General features: G+C 39.7%; 1 protein-coding gene across 2 annotated transcripts in view; it reads right to left on the bottom strand.

Moving 5' to 3' along the window:
* The window catches only part of LOC148867143 (putative LRR receptor-like serine/threonine-protein kinase At1g53440), a 66,974-nt gene that overhangs the window by 31,860 nt on the left and 11,234 nt on the right, over positions 1-23,880 (bottom strand). For both annotated transcript variants that reach the window (XM_088981438.1, XM_088981437.1), the window contains 5 exons: positions 22,037-22,105; positions 21,880-21,951; positions 21,730-21,801; positions 9,656-9,727; positions 9,510-9,581 (listed from right to left, as the gene is read on the bottom strand). In XM_088981438.1, the coding sequence (XP_088837564.1) occupies positions 9,510-9,581; positions 9,656-9,705 (122 nt within the window). In that variant the 5' untranslated portion in view covers positions 9,706-9,727; positions 21,730-21,801; positions 21,880-21,951; positions 22,037-22,105. The remainder of the gene's footprint in view (positions 1-9,509; positions 9,582-9,655; positions 9,728-21,729; positions 21,802-21,879; positions 21,952-22,036; positions 22,106-23,880) is intronic.

Genomic DNA, 23,880 nt, shown 5'->3' with positions numbered 1-23,880 from the left:
AAATTTGCCAATTGTCCTTCAGAAGTAATGAATGGAAGACACACTTCACCAGAAGAGACTCTTTCTTGAATAAAGTGTCTATCAACCTCAATATGTTTGGTTCTATCATGTTGTACTAGGTTGTGAGCAATGTTGATGGCAGCCTGATTATCACAGTACAACATCATGGGTTTGTCATGATCAATCCCAAGTTCTTCCATTAAGGACCTTAGCCACAACAATTCAGAGACTCCAAGTTCTTCCATTATCACAGTACAACATCATTGATTGTTTCTTACTCCTCCAAGAGACAACATTACCAGCTACCAGACTGTAATACCCTGAAGTAGATCTTTTATCATCAATATTTCCAGCCCAATCAACATCAGTATAGGCTTCAAGTTTCAGATGACCATGCTTGGTAAATAGAATTCATTTTCCTGGAGAGCCTTTCAGATAGCACAAAATTCGTTTTGCTGCTGCCATATGAGTACCTCTAGGAGCACGCATGAACTGGCTAATACAACTGACAGCATACGCAATATCTGGCCGAGTCATGCATAGGTACAGGAGCTTCCCAAGAAGTCTCTGAAAGTTTGTGACTCATATCAATGGGAGTTGTAGTTGGTCTAGCACCCATTTTTCTAGTTTCAGACAGCAAATCAATGACATATTTCCTCTGGGAAATAAGAATCCCATCCTTGGGTCTAGCAACTTCTATGCCAAGGAAGTATCTCAACTCCTCCAGATACTTAATCTCAAATTCTGTACGGAGGAAAGACTTAAGGGCCCGAATGCCTGAGGCATCATCACCAGTCACTATAATGTCATCAACATACACAATGAGATACACTGCTAGAGATCCACTTTTCTTCATAAAGAGAGTATGATCTGACTGTGTCTAAACATAGACGAATTTAACAAGTGCAGCTCTAAATTTCTCAAACCAAGCTCTAGGAGACTGTTTGAAGCCGTAAAGTGATTTCTTCAATTTGCATACCTTTCCTTGCATATCTTTCCCATACATTCCTGGAGGGAGACACATGTAGACCTCCTCATGTAAGTCACCATTCAGAAATGCATTCTTTACATCCAACTGATAAAGAGGCCAATCAAAGTGAGCTAACAGAGATAAGAGAACCCTCACAGATGTCATCTTGGCAACAGGGGCAAAGGTCTCCAGGTAGTCAATCCCATATGTCTGTGTGTAGCCTTTTGCAATAAGTCTGGCCTTGTACCTCTCAATAGTCCCATCAACCCTGTATTTAATGGTAAACACCCACTTGCACCCAACTGGATCCTTCCCTTCAGGCAAATCCACCACCTCCCAAGTATCATTTTAGTGTAGAGCATCCATTTCAGACTTCATGGCATCTCTCCATTATGGAATCCCAAAAGCTTCTGACACAGACCTAGGAATGGGGTTAGAAGCAACTGAAGAGAGGTAGGCAAAGTATGAAGGAGAAAGTAGATCATAAGAAAGGTGTTTGGAAATGCAGTGTGCAGTGCACTTCCGCTTTCCTTTCCTAACAGCAATGGGGACATTAAGATCTGGGAAAGATGGTTCCAAAGAGGCTGAAGCAGTACCTGATATCTCATCTGTGATTGGGAATGTATGAGTCTCATCTGTTGTAAGGGAAACAACTTACTCATTCCTGGATCTTTGCCTTTGATACACTTTGGGATTATGGGTAGGACGAGGAGGTAAAGAAATAGGGGCACTAGGACAAGAGGAATGAAGTGGTTGATCCTCCTTTGATTCATTTGGTGAGGATACAGGCTTGTCAAGTGACTCAACTGGGACAGGAAGAGGAAGAGCAAATACTTGTGACAGATTCTCCCCCTGTTGACAATGTCCTTCCTGAGAGGAACCATAAAAATGAGAAAGTTCATCAAAGGTAACATCCATAAAGACATGTCGAGTGCCAGTCTTTGGATCAAAACAACAATAACCCTTTTGTGTGGGGGAGTAACCAAGGAAGATGCATTTGTGGGCTTTTGGTTCAAACTTATGTCTCTGGGCATTTGGAATGTGAACATAACAGGTACAGCCAAATACACGAAGAGGAATCGGGAAGAGATCCTTGTCTAGATGAAGAAGACTAAAGGGGGATTTAAACCCTAAAACCCTAGATGGCATATGGTTTATGAGATAGGTAGCAGTAAGAACAGCATCACCCCCAAATCTTGTGGGAACATGTGAGGCAAACAAAAGGCTCCTTGCAACTTCAACAATATGTCTATTTTTCCATTCAACAACTCCATTTTGTTCAGGGGTTCTAACACAGAAGCTTTGATGAATAACCCCCATGTCAGAGAAATACAAGGATAAACTCTTCTCAAAATACTCTTTTGCATTGTCAGATCTGAAAACCTTAATTCTGGTATCAAATTGAGTTAAAACAAGCTCATGAAATTGCCTCACAAGTCTTGGGACTTCACGGGATTTCGTTAGGTATATCCAAGTGAATCTAGAAAAGTCATCAATAAACAGGATGAAATATCTGTAGCCCCCCATAGAAGATAAGTGGTAAGGCCCCCACACATCAGAGTGCACAATATGTTAAGGAAAAGAAGATCTTTTATTGCTCACAGGGTAATTGTTTCTACAATGCTTTGACAACTGACATGACTCACAATTGAGACTGGACACACTGACTCCCTTAAACAATTCGGGAAGTAAATGACATAAAGCAGAAAAAGGTAAATGACCCAACCGACAATGACTCAACATAATTCAACTGACAGACTTTGAAGAAGTAGAACCAAAGGCAACATTCTTGGGATGATCAAAGCATTGGCCAGGAGTGTTGAGCAAGTATATTCCATTTGCTTCATGGCCACTCCCAATCACCTTTTGAGACTCCAAGTCCTGAAACACACAGTGAGAAGGGAAAAAGGTTACACAACAATTCAATGACTTGGTCAAGCTACTTACAAATAATAAATTGGTATTTAATTTAGGTACATGAAGAGTGGAAGATAAGAGTAAGGAGTCTGTAGCCTTGACAGTTCCCTTGCCAGAAATAGAGGCAAGAGAACCATCAGCTAAGGTGATTTTGTCTCGACCAGGAAGCAAATCATACGAAACAAACAGAGTGGAAAGGTTGGTCATGTGATCAGAAGCACCTGAGTCTATGATCTAATGGGTCTTAGGATTACCTGAGGTGAATTCATGGTTAGCAGAAGCTCTTATACCTGAGTGAGCAAATGCGGTGGTGGCTGAATTTCCAGAAGGGTTGGATGATGAAGTTACACCTTCAAGATGGCTGATCATCTTTCCAAACTTCTCATACTCAGCTTTCATGGCTGCCAACTATGCACAGGCAGACTCAACTTTTGTATCTGTACCCATGGCTGCATTTGCACTCCCTGTCTTTCTACTATCATTTTTCTTCTGGAACCAAACAAGGACAAGACTGGGATGCAATTTCCAGCACTTGTCCTTGGTGTGTTTCAGCTTCTTGCAATATTCACAGACCACCTCCTTCTTTCCTGTGCCACTGGGAGCCCCTATAATCCCTTTGGGTTTAACCCCCATATTTGCAAAATGATCATTGATGCCAACTCCTTGAACCTGTACTTGTCTTCTACTCTCTTCACTGCTGACCAAAACATATGCTTGCGACAATGAAACACTTTCCTTGGACAAAATGTTCTGCTTTGTGATATCATATTCAGGATTCAGCCCAGTTAGGAACTCAAAGACCCTGTTCCTTTCAACTAATTTCCTGTATGTTTCAGCATCATTGGAGGTATCCCATTTTACAGCCTCTATCAGATCAATCTCTTGCCATAAAGATTTTAGGGTTGAGAAGTATGCCGCAAGGGATTTCTCCCCCTGTCTTAGATTCTTCACATCACTCCTCAGTTTATAGGCTCTGGCAACATTCAATTTCTGGGAGTAGGTTTCTGCAACACTATCCCAGATTTCCTTAGCCGAGTTCATCCAAAGATAGTGTTGACTAATCTGTGGCTGCATTGAATTCACAAGCCACCCAATCACTGTGTAGTTCTCTTGCATCCATCTCTCATAAGATGGATCGTCCTCTGGGGGAGCTTTCTTGCTCCCAGAAACAAACCCCCATTTTCCTATGCTACAAATATGGATTTTCACTGATTGTGACCATGCCAAGTAGTTGGTCCCATCAAGTTTAATTGTAGTTACAGCCAACATAGAATTGGCAGGGGTTCCCAAAGTCTGTCCATATTCAGTAGCACTCTTGCTTTCAAGGTCTGAGAAGTCCATCATGAAAAGGTTCCAATTAGGGTTTTAATATGTTTCTCAAAGTGCAGGGATTCTAGATGGACTTGGTTTGAGCTGATTCGGCAACACCACACAACTCACAAAATCAGTTCAGTCTTGACAACCGTGACAGCCAAGCTCGGTGGCAGCTCTTTCTAGAAGAAGAAATACTATTTCAGCCTTCAAGGGGCAACCAGCAGACCTCCAAACACAAAGTATTCCAGGTCCCCAACAACCGTTGTCCCAAAGAAAAGAAATAACAATCCACAGTCCTTAAGAGGCATTTTAACAAACACTCTGTGTGTAGTAGTTAACACCCTATTGATAACTAGTAGAAACCACTTCAATAGTATTTTGTATAGGTCCAAGAAAAGGCTGGGCTGAATTAGAGACTAATACCACTGAGTCCAAACCAGTTTCAGCAACTTGACAGTCCAACAACAGCTGAACTGCTCCCCAAATAACCCAGAAATCTCTGAGTTGAATCAGTCCAGCAACAGCGGAACAGTAGGGCAGAATGGAGAGGGGTTTCGAGTACTTTAACAGCCCTCCCAAGCAAAGAAAATAACCCAGCAATAACTGCGGTAACTTACAGTATGTGAATCTCTGATTTGAGCTTCAAATCAGGCCGAACACCTTTCTCTCTGATTCTTCCTGGTCACCGAACTGTTCTCCAAGTGGGTAGAGACTTGGGCACCCTTCAATGACCTCCAAGAACCAGGTGAATATGACATTAAACTTCCAGCCCTAGAACATCCTCATGCAGTTGGCTGGACTAGAACCACATGAGGGTCACGCCAAGCTCTGACCTGCTCTGATACCAAGTTGAAAACAGCCCTCTTGAAGTATAGAACTGCTTGAGATTAGATGCAAAACCAGAAAACAAACAAGAGAAGATTAAGAAGATGAGAGAGAGAGAGAGAGCTGGCGGCAATGGGAGTTAGAGAATGAGAGGTTCGAACTAAACCTCCCTCTAACACTCTAAAACATTTTATTAAGTTAATCTTTGAATTATTACAGAGAGGCCCTTGGGTGGGCAAGAAATTACAAAAACAGAGTATATAAGAGTATGGGCCCAGAATAAGGCCCATCATAGAAGAAAACATAAACATAACATAGAATGATAGCCTATGGGCCATTCGGCCCATCTCTTCTACAGAACAATGCTTCTTTTATTTCTCAAAGAATAGGTTGATCTACAATGCTTTGCAAGTTCACAACTCTGACACCTTAGGCTAGGCACTTTGACAGACTCAAACAAAGTAGGAAAAAGACTCTTCAATGACCCAAAAGATAAATTACCCGATCAATTACCAAAGCATAATCTGACTCATAGACTGAGACACAAAAAACCTCCCAATATCTTTATTCCTTCCATGTGGATGCTCAAGCAAGTAAATTCCATTCGTCTTATGGCCAATCCCAATCACCTCCTTGTCACTAGATCCTGAAAGACACAATGATCAGGGAAAAAGTTTACTGAGCAATTTGGATTCTTAGTAATGCTACTAACTGAAATCAGATTTGTGCTAAGTTTAGGGACATGTAAGACAGAGGATAATGAGATGGTATCAGACACTCTAATATCTCCCTTGCCTGAAATAGGTACAAGGGAGCCATCAGCAATAGAAACTTTGTCTCTACCAAAAGATAAGGAGTAGGAAGTAAACATGGAGGATAAGCTAGTCATATGGTCAGAAGCACCTGAATCAACAATCCAAAAACGGCTAGTGTTACCTGGGGCTGAAGCATGATATGCAGTAGCTTGAGTACATGAGTGAGAAAAAGCCAAAGTGAGAGTAATAGTAGATGTTTGTTGAGCAAAAAGAAGAAGAAGAAGAAAGGAAGGAGGAAAAAGAAGGAGAAGAAGAGAAGAGGCTGCAGACTTAAGGCCTCAAAAGAACAGCTTCAGCGGGTGAAGCATTTGTATTTATACTATACTGGCCGTACAACACAAGAGGACTACAAAATTACAGAAATACCCCTGCGGGCATTAAACCTGTGTACAGTACATACAATACATCTGTCAACACTGTCCCTCAAGTTGGGGCATAGATATCAATCATGCCCAACTTGTCATAGAGATCTTGGTGTCTGGAATGGTTTAGCCCTTTTGTAAAGATGTCTGCTAGTTGGTCTTCAGAGCTGATGTATGGAGTGCATACTTCGCCTATGATGATTTTCTCTCTGATAAAGTGCTTGTCAACTTCAATGTGCTTTGTTCTATCATGTAGTACCGGGTTAGCAATGATACTTATAGTTGCCTTGTTGTCACAGAGTAGAGTCATGGGTTTGTTCATTGGAAAACCCAATTCTCCCAATAGATTCTTTATCCACATACCTTCCACTACATGAGCCATTGCACGGTACTCAGCTTCAGCACTGGATCTAGCTACCACGGTTTGCTTCTTACTCCTCCAAGTAACGAGGTTCCCTCCTACAAAGGTGCAATAGCCACTAGTAGACCTCCTACCACTTTGAGATCCAGCCCAATCCGCATCTGTGTAAATTTCAACTCTCAAATGTCCATGTTTCTGGAATAATAAGCCAGCACCCGAGAACTTCTTAAGATACCGCAGTATTCTCTCGGCTGCTTCAAGATGAGTGGACCTAGGTGCATGCATGAACTGGCTGAGGACACCAACATCATATGCTATGTCTGGACGAGTCATAGAGAGGTACAACAATCTCCCTACAAGCCTTTGAAATTGCTTCACATCCTTAAGAGGTTCACCTTGGTTGTCACTTAACTTATGGTTGGGGTCAATGGGAGAGTCAGCTGGCTTAACCCCAATCTTCCCAGTGTTCTTAAGCAAGTCTAGGACATATTTCCTTTGGGAGATGAAGATACATTTTTTTGATCGGGCAATCCAATTCCAATGAAGTATTTGGCGGGTCCTAGATCCTTCACTTCGAACTGAATGGCAAGGAAGCCCTTCAAACTTTGAATTTCATCATTCCAGTCACCAGTAACAATTATGCCATCCACATATACTATTAGGGCAGCCATTTTACCTTCTCCCCTTTTTACAAACAGTGTGTGATCTGACTGACATTGCTTGTATCCCCTCTACTGAACTGCAGTATGAAATCTGCTGAACCAAACTCTTGGTGATTGTTCAGCCCATATAAAGACTTCCTAAACTTGCACACTTTCTGTTCATTTCCTTGAGCCAGAAAACCGGGGGGGTTGAACCATATAAACTTCCTCTTCAAGGTCACCATTTAGGAAGGCATTCTTGATGTCGAGCTGATGTAGATCCCAATTCAGATTGGCAACAAGAGAGAAAAGAATTTGGCAACAGGGGCAAAGGTTTCTGCATAATCAACTCCATATACTTGAGTAAAACCCTTTGCCGCTAAATGAGCTTTATACCTCTCTACGGTTCCATCAACCCCATGCTTAACAATGAACACCCATTTACATCCAACTGGATCCTTTCCCTTAGGGAGATCAACAAGTTCCCACGTTCCATTCTTATGAAGAGCATCAATTTCTTCATTCATGGCATTTGTCCATTCTGGTACTGAGAGAGCTTCTGCCACATTCTTGGGAATAGGGATACTATCAATGGAGGTAAGGAAGGCACGAAATGAAGGTGAGATGTTTTCATAGGAAACAAAGTTGAAAATAGGGTGTTTAGTGGTGCACGACCTAACACCTTTCCTGTGGGCAATAGAAAGGTTAAGATCATTAGTAACAGGGAGGTCATGACCATCATTGGGAGTTAAGTTACCTGAGTGAGTATGATCTTCCCCCGAGGAATTTGATGGCATTTGAGGTACAACTTCTGGATTCTCCACAGCTCTTGAACCTGGTTGGCCTTTACGACGACGAGAAAAAACACGGAAAGGTGGAGGATCAGAAGGAGAAGGGGAAGGAGGAGAAGGATTAGGAAGAGGAGGAAGCTGAACTAGTTTCTCCTCATGTCTACACTCCCCCTGAGGAGAAACAGGAAAGAAGGGCTCATCTTCAAAGAAGGTCACATTCATGGAGACATAGAATCTCCGAGAAACAGGATCAAAGCAACGATACCCTTTCTGAGAGAATGAGTAGCCAAGAAATATGCACGGGATAGCATGAGAGTCCAATTTCCCACGGGTGGGAGATAGGTTTTGGACAAAGCACCGACAACCAAATGAGATGTATAGTCTAGTGATAGTAAGATAGATAAGTTTTCGCACCATCCTTGTATCTTCTTGGATCATCCAATAACTCCCCCTCACTATCAGTTACCTTAGTGTTCGGGTCAATAGGAGTTTCAATTGGCTTAACCCCTAGTAACCCGATTTCTCCCAACAAATCAAATACATACTTCCATTGTAAGAGGGAAATTCCATACTTCGACCTTGCCACCTCAATCCCCAAGAAGTATTTTACCTGTCCCAAGTCCTTGATTTGAAATTTGTGCTACAAAAATTGTTTCAATTCATCAATCCTCAAGGGTTGAGAATATGTATCTAGGCAAGGATATTTTGTCTTTACCTCTTATTTGTTTTCAAATGCCTAGTTAAGGGTAGTCTTGTAAGTTTTTTATCACAATATAATTAGATCTTTTTGGGGTGTGAACAATAACTTAACCTCCTTTATTCATAACATCTCTCTTTTCTTTTCTCCTCTCTCTTCTCTTCACACTTTTCACAACTTTACAAACTTGTTGATATAGCTTTTTCCACTCACACTTGATTGGTTGTGAAGAGTGCTTCTCTAAGAAGGGCCTTTCGTGATGGCTACATGATCTTCCTTTAGAGATTGAATCCAAGTGCACAGTAGAGAGACAAAAAAATTGTTTTCCTTACTTTTCTCTTTTGCACTTGAAATAGAGTTGGAGTTTGCAACTGCTTATGATTACTTGCAATTCTCAAGTGTGTTTGTAAGTCAGAAAGAGAGAGCTTCTTCTCCCTAGGTATTTCTATTTATAACCTACAGTTAGGGCTGCCACCTCAGCCCACTTTCTAACCAATCCCATGTAAGTGTTAACTACTATACATGCTCCATTAGATAGGAGTCAATGGGATTGCCTAAGGGCCCACCTTAGTACAATAGGAAATGGGCATAAATGGGCTTGGTACACTTGGATTCTTGGGCCATGGGTCATGCTCACTTAGACTTAGGCCTTGGACATATGAAGGCCCTTTTTATGGCCCATTTGTAAGAAAGAGCCATTAGTGGGTTCTTAAAAGAACCTTCAAATAACAAAAATCTTTCTGTGGAATTTTTTATTAAACTCACCAAGTGCAAACTGCAGAGAAATGGAATATAATAATATAAAAAAGTACTCACAAGGTTTGAAGTTTGGTCCAATTCCCAATGAAATCAGGCATCCTCCCAGATATGCTGTTTCCATCTATCCTACTGCATGATGTAACCAAACTAAATAATATGCATTTGGAAAATGACAGATGTCAGAATTAGTAGAATTCACTTACAATTCAGTCAAGTTCTTTAGATTTCCAAACGTTTCAGGTATAGATCCCATAATATTGTTTGCAGAAATAACACTGCATGATTGAGAAAGCAATCTATGTGAGGTTGTTTTTAACAATAACAATTAGTGTTGATTATGATGATGCTGATGATGGAATCATTGATAGCAAAAGAATTAGAAATTAAGAAAGATACATAAATTGGGTCACAAGGACCCACTAAGTAACATTCACCACACAATGCTTTATAAAACATGCATACTCTAGCATGTATAAAATTTCTGTGCAAACCAGAGATGGGGGAAATTAAAAAGCACAAAACAGAAATAAGGGCCCATTCTACAAAATATGCAAGAGTAGCTAGAGAAGAGAGAGAATTGAGAAGATAGGAACCCCCATATCCTCTTCCAGAGTCAAGAGACTTCACACTGCACATATATCCCTAAACTGTTGACAACTTCAAAAATACACAGTAGATTACTGAAAAGATAATCATTCTACGGAATTAGTTTTCTAATATATACTGGCATGGAAGGAACATGAACAAATCTATATTTTGTCTTTGAGATTGACTCTAATCCTGCAATAACGTCAAAAACTTGCAAAATCATAGGGAGAGTGATGGCATGTGAAGTGTTAGTCATGGCTCGTAGGGAGAGTGATTCTTTAATTGCTCATACTAGATCATGGACCACTTGAACAGGTTGTTCATTTAAACCCTATTTTGGATATAAAGTTCTTCACTAAATGTTGATACAACTATAAATACCTGACAATATGAGAACAAAGGATTGAATTGTGATAAATCTTCAGTAATTTGATACTCTTTCTAATCAGATAAGAGATAGCATCAACATACAATAATTTGATACTCATTCTAATCAGATAAGAGATAACACCATCATGCAACAGCTAGTGTCCTCACATACATTTGAATCCAAGAAAAAGCTTTTTGAGTTATGCACCATGGTAATTTTTAATGGAAGATAGCTGATGAAAAATGCATACTTTGTTGATTGTAGGAGTACCATCTCCAATTACTTAACATCCCATGAGATGGAAAGATGTACATTTATGCTTTACTCAGTCCCTCTCTTTGGAGCAGTTAACCAATACAAACACTGACAATATCATCTCAATTAATAGTTGGTGTGACCCCAAATTTCTCTCATTTTAACAGATTTACAACACCTTTGCAAATCACCATGTAGCCACCCAATGATACAACTATACAGTATTTGGATAGAGAATATGTTTCCAAAGACTTAAAATCTTACCTCTAATCTAATTTTGTAGAAAAGAACTGGTCACAACATTTTATCTATGATTCCCAGATACAGATGTGAACATGGATATGGGTATGGATATTGATGCAGGATCAAAGAAGCAAAAGCTGGAATATTTTGAGTATTTTATGTATTTTTGTATTCTTAGACAGTTGGGATATTTGGGTCTTTTTATACAGTCTGTGGGGTCCAGCATAATAGTTTGATTTGTCTAGTTTTATTTTACTTGTATTCAAAATTTCAGAGACATCGGTTAATTAGTTTAAGAATTATTTAGCTTTCTTATGACAGTGACAATTCTCTGATTTTCATTTTTCCTAGTTTTACTAGGTTGGCCACCCTATAGTATCAATAAATATATGTATAGAGTGCAAAAATGAGGATGGTGAATGAAAGAATATTACTTAAAATCTTAAAGCTGCCAGTGAAAATTTTTGAAGCAACTCCAGATAATTACACATATAGACCAGTTTGAACCAGAGCTGATCAATAACCATCAGATAAGGAGCTGCCAAGATCAGAGTGAGAGGTGAAAAGACCATGTTTGATGGGTTGTAGTTTGAATTCTTGGAGACAGCAGAACTGTTTGACCTGGGAACTGGTTGTGATTTTGGGTCTGGTTTTGGACTGGACCACTTTTTGAAAAAAAAAACGTTGAATTGGTCAGAGAACCGCAGACGTGGATGGTTGGACAACTAAACCGTTCAACCAGGGTAGTTGGTCGCGGTTTAATAAAAAATATTTAATTTTTTTAAGATTATTAACAAAGAGAAAAAGGATATTGAGAGATGAGGGACCGAGACAAGATCTCAGATCTGAGAGAGAGAGAGAGAAGCAAAATCTCAGAAGTCAGATCTGAGATCAGAGAAAGGGAGAGCCATCGTCATTGCCGGTGTTAAGTCCTTAATTTTGCTTGACTAGGAGCATGTTATTAAGCTACTCCCAATCACAGCTTAAAGAAAAAAAAATGAAAAAGGGGCTTTCTTTCCAACTTGAAATTTTAAGCCCAGTCAGTCCTATGGATGGGATGAAATAATTTAAGAAAGAAAGGGGGCTGCAGTCTAGTTTAGTGAACAGCAGGCCCTAAGTTAATTGGGCCTTATTTGTAATGCAATAAGCATTTAATGGGCCTGTAGTAGAGCCCATTTAATGGGAAAGCAGGCCATAAAAAAATGTATTTGTGTTAATTCATAATTTTGTGAGTTGTCACACTTATTTATAAAGGGGATGCTATTTGTTCTACTCTAACAAGAGGGTTATTTTCCCTCCTTTAACCATTTGAAGTGTGGGGACACATGTCACCTTAGGGAAGAGAGTTATTTTCCCTCTAACTATTTTAAGAGGGGGACACATGTCACCCTAGGAAGAAGGATTTATTTTCCCTCCCTTAGCCACTTGAAATGGAGGGACACATGTGACCCCAGGGGAGAGTTATTTTCCCTCCTCTAACCACTTGGGGGGACACTTATCACTAAGGAAGAGTTTTCTTTTCTCTCCTTAACCCATTTTAAGTGGGGTGACACTTGGCACCCTAAGAAGAGAGGAGTGGGGAGTTACTTAACCACCTCCCTCCTCTATATAAACCCCTCTCCTACAAAGAGAAGGGGCTAATGCTATTCAGTTTATAGAATTTACAGCAACAAGAGATAAACCAAAGGAAAAAAGAAAAGAAGATTGTGGTTTGGAAGAAAAAGGAGACTAGAAAGAAGAAGGTAGGGATTGCAGTATTCCTCCTCTACCTCTTCATTATGATACTCCTACAACTTCCTTTATTAGACCTATGTATTTCCTTATACTCCTTTCACATTTTCTTTCCTTATTGTTATTATTTTTTTTCTTTGTCCTTGTCTCATTTTTAATCATACATGAGGGAGACAACCATCTATAGCATTGTTTATGAAACTTGGTTGATTATGGTTTCTCACAGCATATTAACCTATGTGTGACGGGGAAAACTATCTACAACTTTGTTCATGAAACTTGGCTGATTATGGTTTCTCACATCATGATATTGCACAACCACAATTTAAAGGCCATTTGTAGCCTTATTGATGAAATATGACTATTTGTGATACTTATTTACTTGTTATGTATAAAAAGTTTGTTCATTTATATTTGTTGGCTTTCTCTCAAACAAAGAGGGAATATATACCAGAATTTTCTAAGAAAAATTCTGTAGAAAAATGATACTTAGTTTGTCTATTCATTTGTACTTCTAAATCAGAATCAAAAGGTTTTTTCTGCCCTTAGTAGAGATGTAATTAAGGGAACATCTACGTGATTCTTGAATGGGGCTTACCCAAATAAAAAAAAACCCAGTTATTAGTCTAATTGGGTGAATTATGTCATGTGAGAAATTATACTAAAAATTTTTTCCACTAACAGCCAGTGGACGTCGCCTCCTTCTCCTTCTTCTTCGTCGTCATCGTCTTCGTCTTCGTCTTCCTTCCTTCCTTCCTTCCTTTCTTTCTTTCCTTTCCTCCGTCCTTTCTTTCCTTTTGTTGAAATCAGCTAGTTTCTCCTAGTTGTTTATTTATTTTTCTGTTCTGTAGTGCCGCATGGGCACTTTTGTAATTTCTCTCTTGTTTATTATAAGTTGGGTCGCCCTAATATAAAAGTAAAAATAGCTGGCACCGCCAAACACATGTTTTGAATCCAAATTCTCTTCTCTCTTCCTCTTCTTCCTTCCTCCTCTCTTCCTCTCCTTCTCTGATATGTCTGGCCTGAAAACATGGTATCAGAGCAGGCCTTCTGAGATTAGAAAGTGTGTGGTAAAGTTTCCTTTTTTGGACTCTCCTTTCTGTGGATCGAATCTGATCAAGAAGCAGATCAGACTGATCTGAAGGGGGCTCTGCTGGTCTCCTTCTCTTCTCCCTTGGTCATGTGCCAAGAAACCCTTAAGAGGAAGGGAAATCTGATGTTGCGAGGATAAACCTATCTTCTGTGGATTGAGTGATCCTCTCTTGTACCCAGGTAAGTGGGTTTTTTTGGAGGTCTAGATGACCTCAAACTGCTAGGTTTCCTTGAACTTTGGATCGTCTGAACCTGGAATGTTTTTTTTTACCCAGACAACTAGGCAGTGTAGGTCTAAATGACCTATAACTGTAAGACAGTGGTCAGCTACCTTCTTTGTTTCTGAACCGTCTTTCAGCAATGTATAGACAAGCTGATCTGTGTGGTATTCAAAAAATTTATGACTGAATGTGAACTGGGGACTAAACTGAATTAGGGTTTGAACCTTGACTGAACTGTGACTGAATTGGGGACTGAACTGACTGAATTGTAACTGGACAGAACAATAACTATTGCCCCATTCTCTTGCTCAAAACCTTGATGGTATCAAGGCAATAGAAGTTCCTTTAGGGATCGAATCTCCTTCACTCCTTTTCTCTTCCTTCTACATTTTTTCTTTCTCCTGAAGTTTTGCTACATTGAAACTCTAATTTGTTTTTGGGGTACCAGAAAGGCTGCACTCCAACTTCCAGGGTTTCTACCTTGGAAAGAGACCAAGAGAACCCAGTCATGTCATATTAGGGGAAGGTGAAGAACAGTAGTCTAAGGACTGCTAGAGAGACATGAGTTTCAGGTCTAGTTTCTTGACAACAAGCATAAACGACATAGGAGGCTGTTGGAGGCTGCTACCTAAAATCAAAAGAACAAATATCTAGACTGTTATTGCAGGTTTTGGACTGTTCCTTCGCATCCAAAAGGTAAGCAGTCAAGTTCTGTTCGCTGGTTTGCAGGTGTTTTTGTTTCTAGGGTGAAGTATCCACAATAAATATGTCTACCTCTAGTGAAGTTTCCTCTAAATAAATCAGATCAGGGGAGGATCTTCCTAGTCTTGAAAACCCTATCCTTCAGATCACCAACGTTAAGTTGGATGACTACATTCATGCTGATTGGGCTGTTTCAGCCAAGCTTGGTATAATAAGTAGAGTGTTAGTGTCGAGTAAAGAAGGATAGAATAGTCAATTAAGTTCTATTAATATGGTGTTATGTGGGTGCTGATGTGTCCCAACTTAAATAGGAGCATAAAAGTCTTTTTATATTCATTTTAGTAATCTATATATCCTGGCCGACCTAAGAGAGAATGAGAACGCTTGGGTTCGAACAGGTTTTTCTTCTTCTTCGATTTCTCTTCTTCTCTCCCTCTCTCTCTCTTTTACTTCTTCTTTTCTACATCAAGTTAAGATTTGAAACTGAAATCGTCACATGGTATCAGAGCCAGGTTAAGTCGGTCCAGATCTCTTCTGTTCGTAATCTCTCATTTTTCTTCTCTTTTTTTTTTGAGTTTCGAAAAAGGGCTGAAAAGGAGTTGCCGTATCTTCATTCTGGAGTTTTTAATGTGTTTTGTTGGGTGTGAAGCTGTGGTTTCGGGTGATTAGTAGAGAACCCTCTACTCGATGGAACGAAGAGGGCTGCAACAGTAGGTTTCGTGGTAGGTGCAGATGTGTGGTTCAGATTAGTATCAGTTGTATGGTGGCAGGTTCAGATGTGTGGTACTCTTGTGTGTGATGTGTTTGTGAGGTGCCGAAAGTGAATAGTAGAGGTTAACATTGCTGAAACCTGTGACAGTGTATGTTTCAGCAATGGTCAGTCGTATGGTGGTGAGTAACTTGAGGAGTGAAGTACAGTGTTCTTAGAGAGCAGTGTAGTGGTTACTGGGTAAGGCAGGTTGAAACAAAAAAATAAATAAATGAATTACAGCCATGAGAGATAATGAACATAAGTCGATTATGATCCCCCAAGACTACTTGAATGTACAGATGACCTCAATTAAATTGAATTGAGAAAATTACATACCTTGGGCCAAATCTGTTGAAGTGTTTCTCAAAGCCAAGAAGAAAGCAAAGTATATAAGAGAAAAAAAAAAAAAAAAAAAAACCCCACTTGATTCCTAAGAGTATGGTGATTGGGAGCAAAAGATGCACAGATTATGACTTGTCTGTGGAACAGTATGAAACCTAAGATTAGTGTAAACTTCATGTTCTTAGACACAGCCAAGGAAATTTGGGATCATGCAAGGAAGCTTTATTCAGGACTGGATAACACCACCAGAGTATATTAGCTCTATCAAGAGTATTTTAGTCTGCAGCAAGGTAACCGGAGTCTTGAAGAGTATTATGCTAGTCAGAGAAATTTGAGAAATGAGTTGTGTGTATCACCCCCTTACATCTGATGCTAAAATTCAGCAACAACAGAGAGAGCAGCTAGATGTAGACAGATTTCTAGTGGGATTGAATCCTGAATATGAACTGGTGAGGGCTCATATACTAGGTGGGTCTGCCCTGCCCACTCTCGAGGAGGTGTTTGCCCATCTCCGGAGGATTTCTGTTGGCTTTCCAGAGAACCCCACCATATCCGATAGGACTGCCCTTGCAGTGGCTAGAGGGGGCGGCCGTGGTGGTAGAGGAGTAGTTCATCAGGGCCGGCCAGGCAATGGTGGTAGAGGTGGACTCATGTACAGTCGTGGTGGTGGGCGTGTTGGCGGTCGAGATTCAGGGGGAGCTCGTGGTAAAGGACGTAATCATGGTCCGAGAAAGTGTACGCATTGTGGTATGGATGGGCACACTATTAATTTTTTCTATGATCTACATGGCCCACCATCATCCTAGGCAAATCATGCAGTGGAAAGTGGTGATATGGAACAAAGGAGTCAACAGACCGGTCCGACACCTTCACCTATAGATGCCTCTAGATAGGAGATGATGAGTATTTCTCGTACTGAATATGAGCGGTTGATCCAGGCTACTTCTCAGCCGAGTACAGCTACGCTTGCCCACTCAAGTATGGCTTGTCTGGCATCCAAACCCTTCCACTGGATCATTGATTCTGGAGCTTCCAATCACATGACTGGGACTCCAGGTGTGTTCTCTTCACTTTCTTCATCCTCTACAACCAACAATGTCACTCTTGCTAATGGTTTCACTTCTTCCATAAGTGGTATTGGTGATGTTAAGCCCAAATTTACTTTTAATCTTATGTCTATTAGTAAATTGACCAAGTCTCTTAATTGCTCTATCACTTTTTACCCTTCATCTTGTGTATTTCAAGGTCTCAAGATGGGGGATGAAGATTGGTGGAGGGCATGAAGCTAGTGGACTGTATTACCTTGATGGTGGTGGGGGTGGTTCTTCAGCAGCTCTTCAGTCGTCTCTCACCCCCCTCTCCAGTGGCATTGCAAACTTGGGCACCCGTCTCTTAAAGCACTTAAGCAACTCGTTCCAGCATTGAGTCGTCTTTTTACTTTGGATTGTGAGTCGTGTTAGTATGGGAAACATCATCGGGTTTCCTTCAGTCCTAGAGTCGATTATCGTATGCCGAGTCCTTTTTTTTGGTCCATTCGAACATTTGGGGTCCAAATAAAGTAGTGTCACACAATGGATACAAGTACTTTGTTATTTTTGTTGACGATTATTCAAGGATGACATGGCTTTATCTTATGAAAGAAAGAAGTGAATTATTTTCTATTTTCCAAAAATTTCATGCTGAAATCTACACTCAATTTGGTGTTCACATTAAGATCCTATGTTCAGATAATGGCAGAGAATACTTTTATACACCCTTTTAGCAATATTTAGAACAACATGGTATTATTCATCAAACCTCTTGCTCTTACACCCCCCAACAAAATGGAGTAGCTAAATGGAAAAATCGCCATCTCTTAGAAACCACTCGATCCCTGTTGCACCATATGAATGTACCTAAGCACTTCTAGAGTGATGTTGTGCTTACATCTTGCTTTCTTATTAACAGAATGCCTATGTCCATCCTTGATGGTCAGTCTCCCTTCACTGTTCTGTTTCCTACATTGTCTCCTTTTCCTCTTACTCCTCAGGTTTTTGGGTGTGTGTGCTTTATTCATAATTTGGTCCCGAACTAGACAAACTAGATGCACGATCTACGAAGTGTCTTTCTTGGCTATTTTAGGACCCAGAAATGGTACAAGTGTTACAATCCCGATTCTCGATGTTGTTTTGTGTGTCCCGATGTTACCTTCTTTGAGTCGGTTCCGTTCTTTTCTGGCTCAGATGTCTCTTCCCCTTCTTCTTTCCTTCCGCTTCCAGTTCCTGTCGCGAACCCAATTCCTCTTGTTCCAGCTACGCCTAAGTCTTCACTTCCGGTGCCACTTCCTCTTGCATGGCCACCTATTCATCAAGTGTATACGCATCGAAATGCACTGGCCCCTCCAACTTCTTCACTGTCAATGGATCCAGAAGTGATTTCCGCGGCACCATCACCCCTCGTTTCTGACCTTGACGTTCTCATTGCCCTGCGGAAAGGTAAATGTAGTTGTACCCTTCGTCCTATTTCCAATTATGTTTTTGTTTCTCACCTATCTCCTTCCCATCAACAATTTATTTCGTTGTTTTCTTTTGTTTCTGATCCTAAGGATGTCCAAAAAGCCCTTATCTCTCTAGGTTGGTGTCAGGCGATGGAAGAAGAACTCTCCACTCTAGCTCATAATCATACATGGGATCTCACCACTCTTCCCTCGGGTAAGCATGCTATAGGATGTAAGTAGGTATATACGGTCAAGTATTTGCCTAATGGTAGTGTTGAAAGATTGAAAGCTCAATTGGTTGCCAAGGGTTATTCACAATTATATGGTATTGACTACACAGAGACCTTCTCTCCTGTTGCCATGATTGGTTCTGTTCGTGTTTTGATCTCCCTAACTGCTATACATGATTGGCCCTTGTTTCAGCTTGATAATAAGAACACCTTTTTGCATGGCGATCTTCTTGAAGAGGTGTATATGAAGCAACCACTCGGATTTGTTGCTCAGGGGGAGGATGGTAAGGTGTGTAGACTCAAGAAAGCTATTTATGGACTTAAACAGTCCCCTTGCGCTTGGTTTGGCAGATTCAGTGAAATTGTAAAGAAGTTTGGCATGAAACAGTATCATGTTGGTCATTCAGTATTCAGCTATGACTCTGATGCGGAGAAGATTTTGTTAGTGGTTTATATTGATGATCATTTTCAAACGAAAGGCCTTGGCAAATTGAAATACTTCTTAGGGATAGAAGTGGCAAGGTCCAAGTATGGTATTAATTTGTGCCAAAGGAAATATGTACTTGATCTATTGGAGGAGACAGGCTTATTGGGTGCCAAACCAGTGGAAACACCCATGGAATTGAATGTCAAGTTGAGCAGTGATACATGTGAGGAGTTTGAAGATCCAAGAAGGTACAGAAGGTTGGTGGGCAAGCTAAACTATCTAATTATCACTCGGCCAGATATCTCATTTGCAGTGAGTGTGGTGAGTCAATTTATGCAGAATCCGCGAGTTCCACATTGGGACGCAATCCTAAGGATTGTAAGGTATTTGAAGGGAGCTCCTAGTCGTGGCTTGCTATATAAGAGTGGTGGAAATATTGAAATAGAGGGTTATACAGATGCTGATTGGGCTGGATCTATATCTGACATAAGGTCCACTATAGGTTATTATACTTTCCTTGGGGGTAACTTGGTGACATGGAAGAGCAAGAAGCAGACCGTGGTGGCAAGAAGTAGTGCAAAAACTGTATACAGAGCCATGGCACATACAACTTGTTAACTAGTGTGGCTGAGAAATCTCCTACAAGAGATGGGGTACTTGATTACCACTCCGATGAAGCTATATTGTGACAACCAAGCTGCAGTTCACATCTCCTCTAACCCAGTTTTTCATGAGAGAACAAAACACATAGAGGTTGATTGTCACTTTGTGAGAGAAAAGATTCTTAAAAGAATGATAAGTACATCATATGTTAATACAGGGAGTCAATGGGCAGACTTTTTCACCAAAGGGTTGAGTCGGGCAAGAGTGGGTTACATATGTAACAAGCTGGGACTATATGATATATACTCTCCAGCTTGAGGGGGAGTGTTAGTGTCGAGTGAATAAGGGTAGAATAGTCAATTAAGTTTTATTAATATGGTGTTATGTCTTTTAGTGAGTGCTGATGTGTCCCAACCTAAGAGAGAATGAGAACGATTCTCTTCTCTTGGGTTCGAACAGGTTTTTCTTCTTCTTCGATTTCTCCTCTTCTTCTCTCCCTCTCTCTCTCTCTCTTTTACTTCTTTTCTACATCAAGTTAAGATCTGAAACTGAAGTCGTCACATAGAGGAATGCAGGTACATATTAATGGGTAGATTGTTGAGCTGAAGGAGGATAAGCCTGAATATAAGACTTCATGTAGAGAGAATGCCAATGTAATGTCTTGGCTTCTCTATTCTATGACACCTAAGATTGCTAGGACAATGCAACACTACAGCACAACTTTATATGGGATAAACTTTTGAAGACCTACAGAGAGAGGAAAAACTTTACATGAATTTTAGGCTGAATAAAAACATTGCAGCCATGAATCAGGGAGAAACTCACTGTAGCCACATATTTTGCAACACTTGAGGTCCTCTGGGAGGAACTTGGTCATCATTTGATAATGGGCTAAGAAAGCAACAAGGATATAGAAAAACATGATAAACAACTTGAAGGAAGAATTTTCAAATTTCTTGCAGGGATGAATCTATCATATGATAGCATTCACTCCCAAATCCTAGGGAAGGGAGTGATGAGCTACCTGACCTTTGGCATGCTTTTTACTTATCAGGAATGAAGAATTGAGGAGAAAAGAGATGGGAAGTGAGATTCAGTTTCAGCTCACTGAACAACCAGTTCTTTTATCAGCTTCAAGTAAAGGAAGTAAGGGTGGAGACAAGGAACATTTGAAGTGTATTCATTGTGGAAGAGAAAAACATACGAAAGATATGTGCTAGATTCTGTATTCAATCTAGTTGCCTCAAGGAAGGTTAGGAAGCCATATAAAAGTTCTAGTGGTGTTGGTCATGTTTCCAGTTCAAATGTAACTGAAGGTGGTAAAAAAAATTGCTACTCCAAGTGCTTCACCCATTTGGGACAAACCACTACTCCTAACCCTAGCTTTCCTGACTTTACTACTGAGGTAGATCTTCTCAATCAGCTATGGATCAATAATCAATTGAAACAGTCTTCATTTGCTTCTTCTTCATTTTCTAAGACAAGTGTAGGTTCTGCCTTCAATGTCATTCATTCTTCTTCCTCTTTCCCCTGGGTGATTGACCCAAGAGCTTTGGGGCATATGACTAGTGTGTCTTCATTGTTCTCATCGTATCATCTTTCTTCTAGTCAAGACAAAGTAAAAAATTGTTGATGTGTCTCTTTTACCCTTCTAATCAAGGGAACTTAGGATGACTACAAGTCTACAATGTAGACAAAGATGGCCAATGACCAAATATTTGAGATTGGTCACTCTGTCACTCCAAAAAAAAGGAGTCATAGGATCAAAGTCATGGAATTGCAGGCTCTTTGCGGTATGGCCAATGGGCCTTATGTGCACCCTTCTCTGTCCTCCCACTCCTGAGTCATCACTAATTTATACTATGTAATAACAAATAAGAAAAAAGAAAGTAGATAAAGATGGTTTGAATATGTGGAATAAAAACCATCTGATGCACTCGTTAGAAGAATTGACTTGGAGATGATTGAATAATCTTAGTTGAAGTCTTGCCAGATAATCTACTAATAGAACATATGGCCTTAGTGCGGAATGGAATAACATTGTATCTGCTGCTGCCAACGCAATTAGAATGATGATGATGATGTCAGAATTTCAGTGATTCATTATGACTAATGCACAAATTGACTTATATCCTTAAAATAGATGATAACCGGTATGGGAGACTCTCAGGGAACTACGAGACAGTAAATGGATATTCATAAAATAACATAAAAACAAACTAAGGAAATTAGAACTTTAGTCTTACAATCTTCTCAACCGGCTTAGGTTTCCAAGTTTTGGAGGAAGTTTTCCTCCGAGCTGGTTATCTTCCAAAATCCTGCAAAAACCAGTTTGAATCAGAAAAACAGATGGCACTCCCTGCATAATTTACCGAGAGTATTAAGCCATGACTCACAGCTCCTCCAGCGTTTCAATATTGCCAAGAGCCTCTGGAATTGATCCGCTAATGCGATTTCCCAAAAGAGATCTGCGATGCACAATGATGTTTGTAAGGAAATGCCATTAAATGATTCTTTTAGAACCATATAATGACGAAGAATAAGAGTTCTTACATGGTGACGAGAGGGATCCGGGCCCAACTCACGGGAATGGATCCATTGATATAATTGAGAACTAAATCTCTGTTTTTAAGAAGAAGAAGAAGAAGAAAAAAAAGATCAGCCAGGCCAGAACCAGAAATCTTTCTCAATTTCCGCGCGCTCTGTGCGGACTGCGGAGCCCATCTAAACATCTCCAAACTGCAGTAAACTGTGAGACGGTTGTTACTAGGCCCCACGGGCCACGGTCAAGCTAGGGTACCGAAAAGATACATGCAGTACCTGAAATATTGAGAACCAATGGACGAATGAATTGGGATTGGGTTTAGACTATGATATGGAAAAGATATGATGGGTGGGTTTTGATCGGTCAAAACTCTTTCCATACCATATCTTTTCCCTATCATAGATTTTTCTATTGGGATTTCATTCTCATACAGTTTTTAGTTTTTACAGCCCTTGCAGCTAAAATTGACTCACAATAAGTCAATGCTAAATGCAAATTGGGATATGCTTCTCATAGACGCACCTCACACCGACCTTACAACACATTTCAGCTGTGCATATAGAACATCTCTCCATGGATAAAAAATTACAAGCTCGGAAATGTTTTAGATTTACAGCCAAAACAACAATGTGCAGTGAGACTGGTGTGAAGCATGCTCTATAAAGAGCAGAAGGGATTATGAGTATGGACTTGTGTGAACATTGAAGTCAATTTCTCTTCCATTGAGGAATAAATATCACATCTTCGCCCCACAATGCCCTACAACACATCCCTGCCATGTATTAGGAACATCTCTCAATGATAATGATAACATCATCGGTTCTGATACTATCATTGGGATGTTCCCAATACACGGCGGGGATGTGCTGTAGGGCGGAGATGTGATCTCTTGAGAATATTTCCTTGTATGACTTTTTTCACGATGAGATATTCTCAATGTAAGCCTATAGTTTTACAATTTTGCATTGGGAATATCTCATCATGAAATAAAATACATAAGTATAGAAATAATCTCAATACAAAACAGTAAAAGCTATTGGAATAGGCATCACACTGACCAAAGCCAAGCTCTAATACAAAGCTGCAAAAGACTGCGAATAGTGTGAGCACAATCTTATGAGCATTGAAGTCCATCTTGTATCTGCACTTGTACATTAGTAGGAAGATATTTTTAATGCACGATTGCAGTTGCAGGCTGTGAGGACTAATTTTGTGATTACAAAATCCGAATTCCCAATGAATATTCATCTCAATAGTAACTATAGACTTGATAGGTTGGTATTGGGTTTGTAATTGAATAAGTTATTTACCTTGATAGACATTTTTTATGGGAAATTGTCTAAAACTCACCATGAGTTTTCAGCATTTCTCTTAAACTCACCGGTCACCACAACTTTTCAAAATGTCAAAAACTCACCATGTCACTAATTTGACGTTAAACAAACTAACGGATGTTAATATATTACCATTTTAACCTTTATAGAAAAATATAAAATATATACAAAATAAATCAATGGGTGTTAATGTATTACCATTTTAATATTTAGACATGAAAAAAGGAAAAAAGTTCAAAAAAATGTTTTCAAATATAAAATACATAAAAACATATAAATTACAAAAAATATAAAAAAATTAATAGAAATTTCTAACAAAATAAAAAATTATTTTCAAATTATAGAAACTATAGAAATTGAAAAACAAAACCAGAAAATAAAAATTGCAGAAAAAAAACACCAAAAATTATGGAAAAACACAGAAATTGTAAATAAATAACAATAATACAGGAAATTTTATAGATTGTAGAAAATAGACAAATGTAAAAAAAAACATAAATTATAATAAAACATTGGAA

This window comes from Nelumbo lutea, chromosome 3 (genome assembly GCF_056320005.1).
Source record: "Nelumbo lutea isolate HS-2025 chromosome 3, American lotus-T2T, whole genome shotgun sequence".
NCBI classification, from domain to species: Eukaryota; Viridiplantae; Streptophyta; class Magnoliopsida; order Proteales; family Nelumbonaceae; genus Nelumbo; species Nelumbo lutea.
The sequence above is the reverse complement of the archived record's forward strand: the minus strand, read 5'-3'. Positions and strand labels throughout refer to the sequence as shown.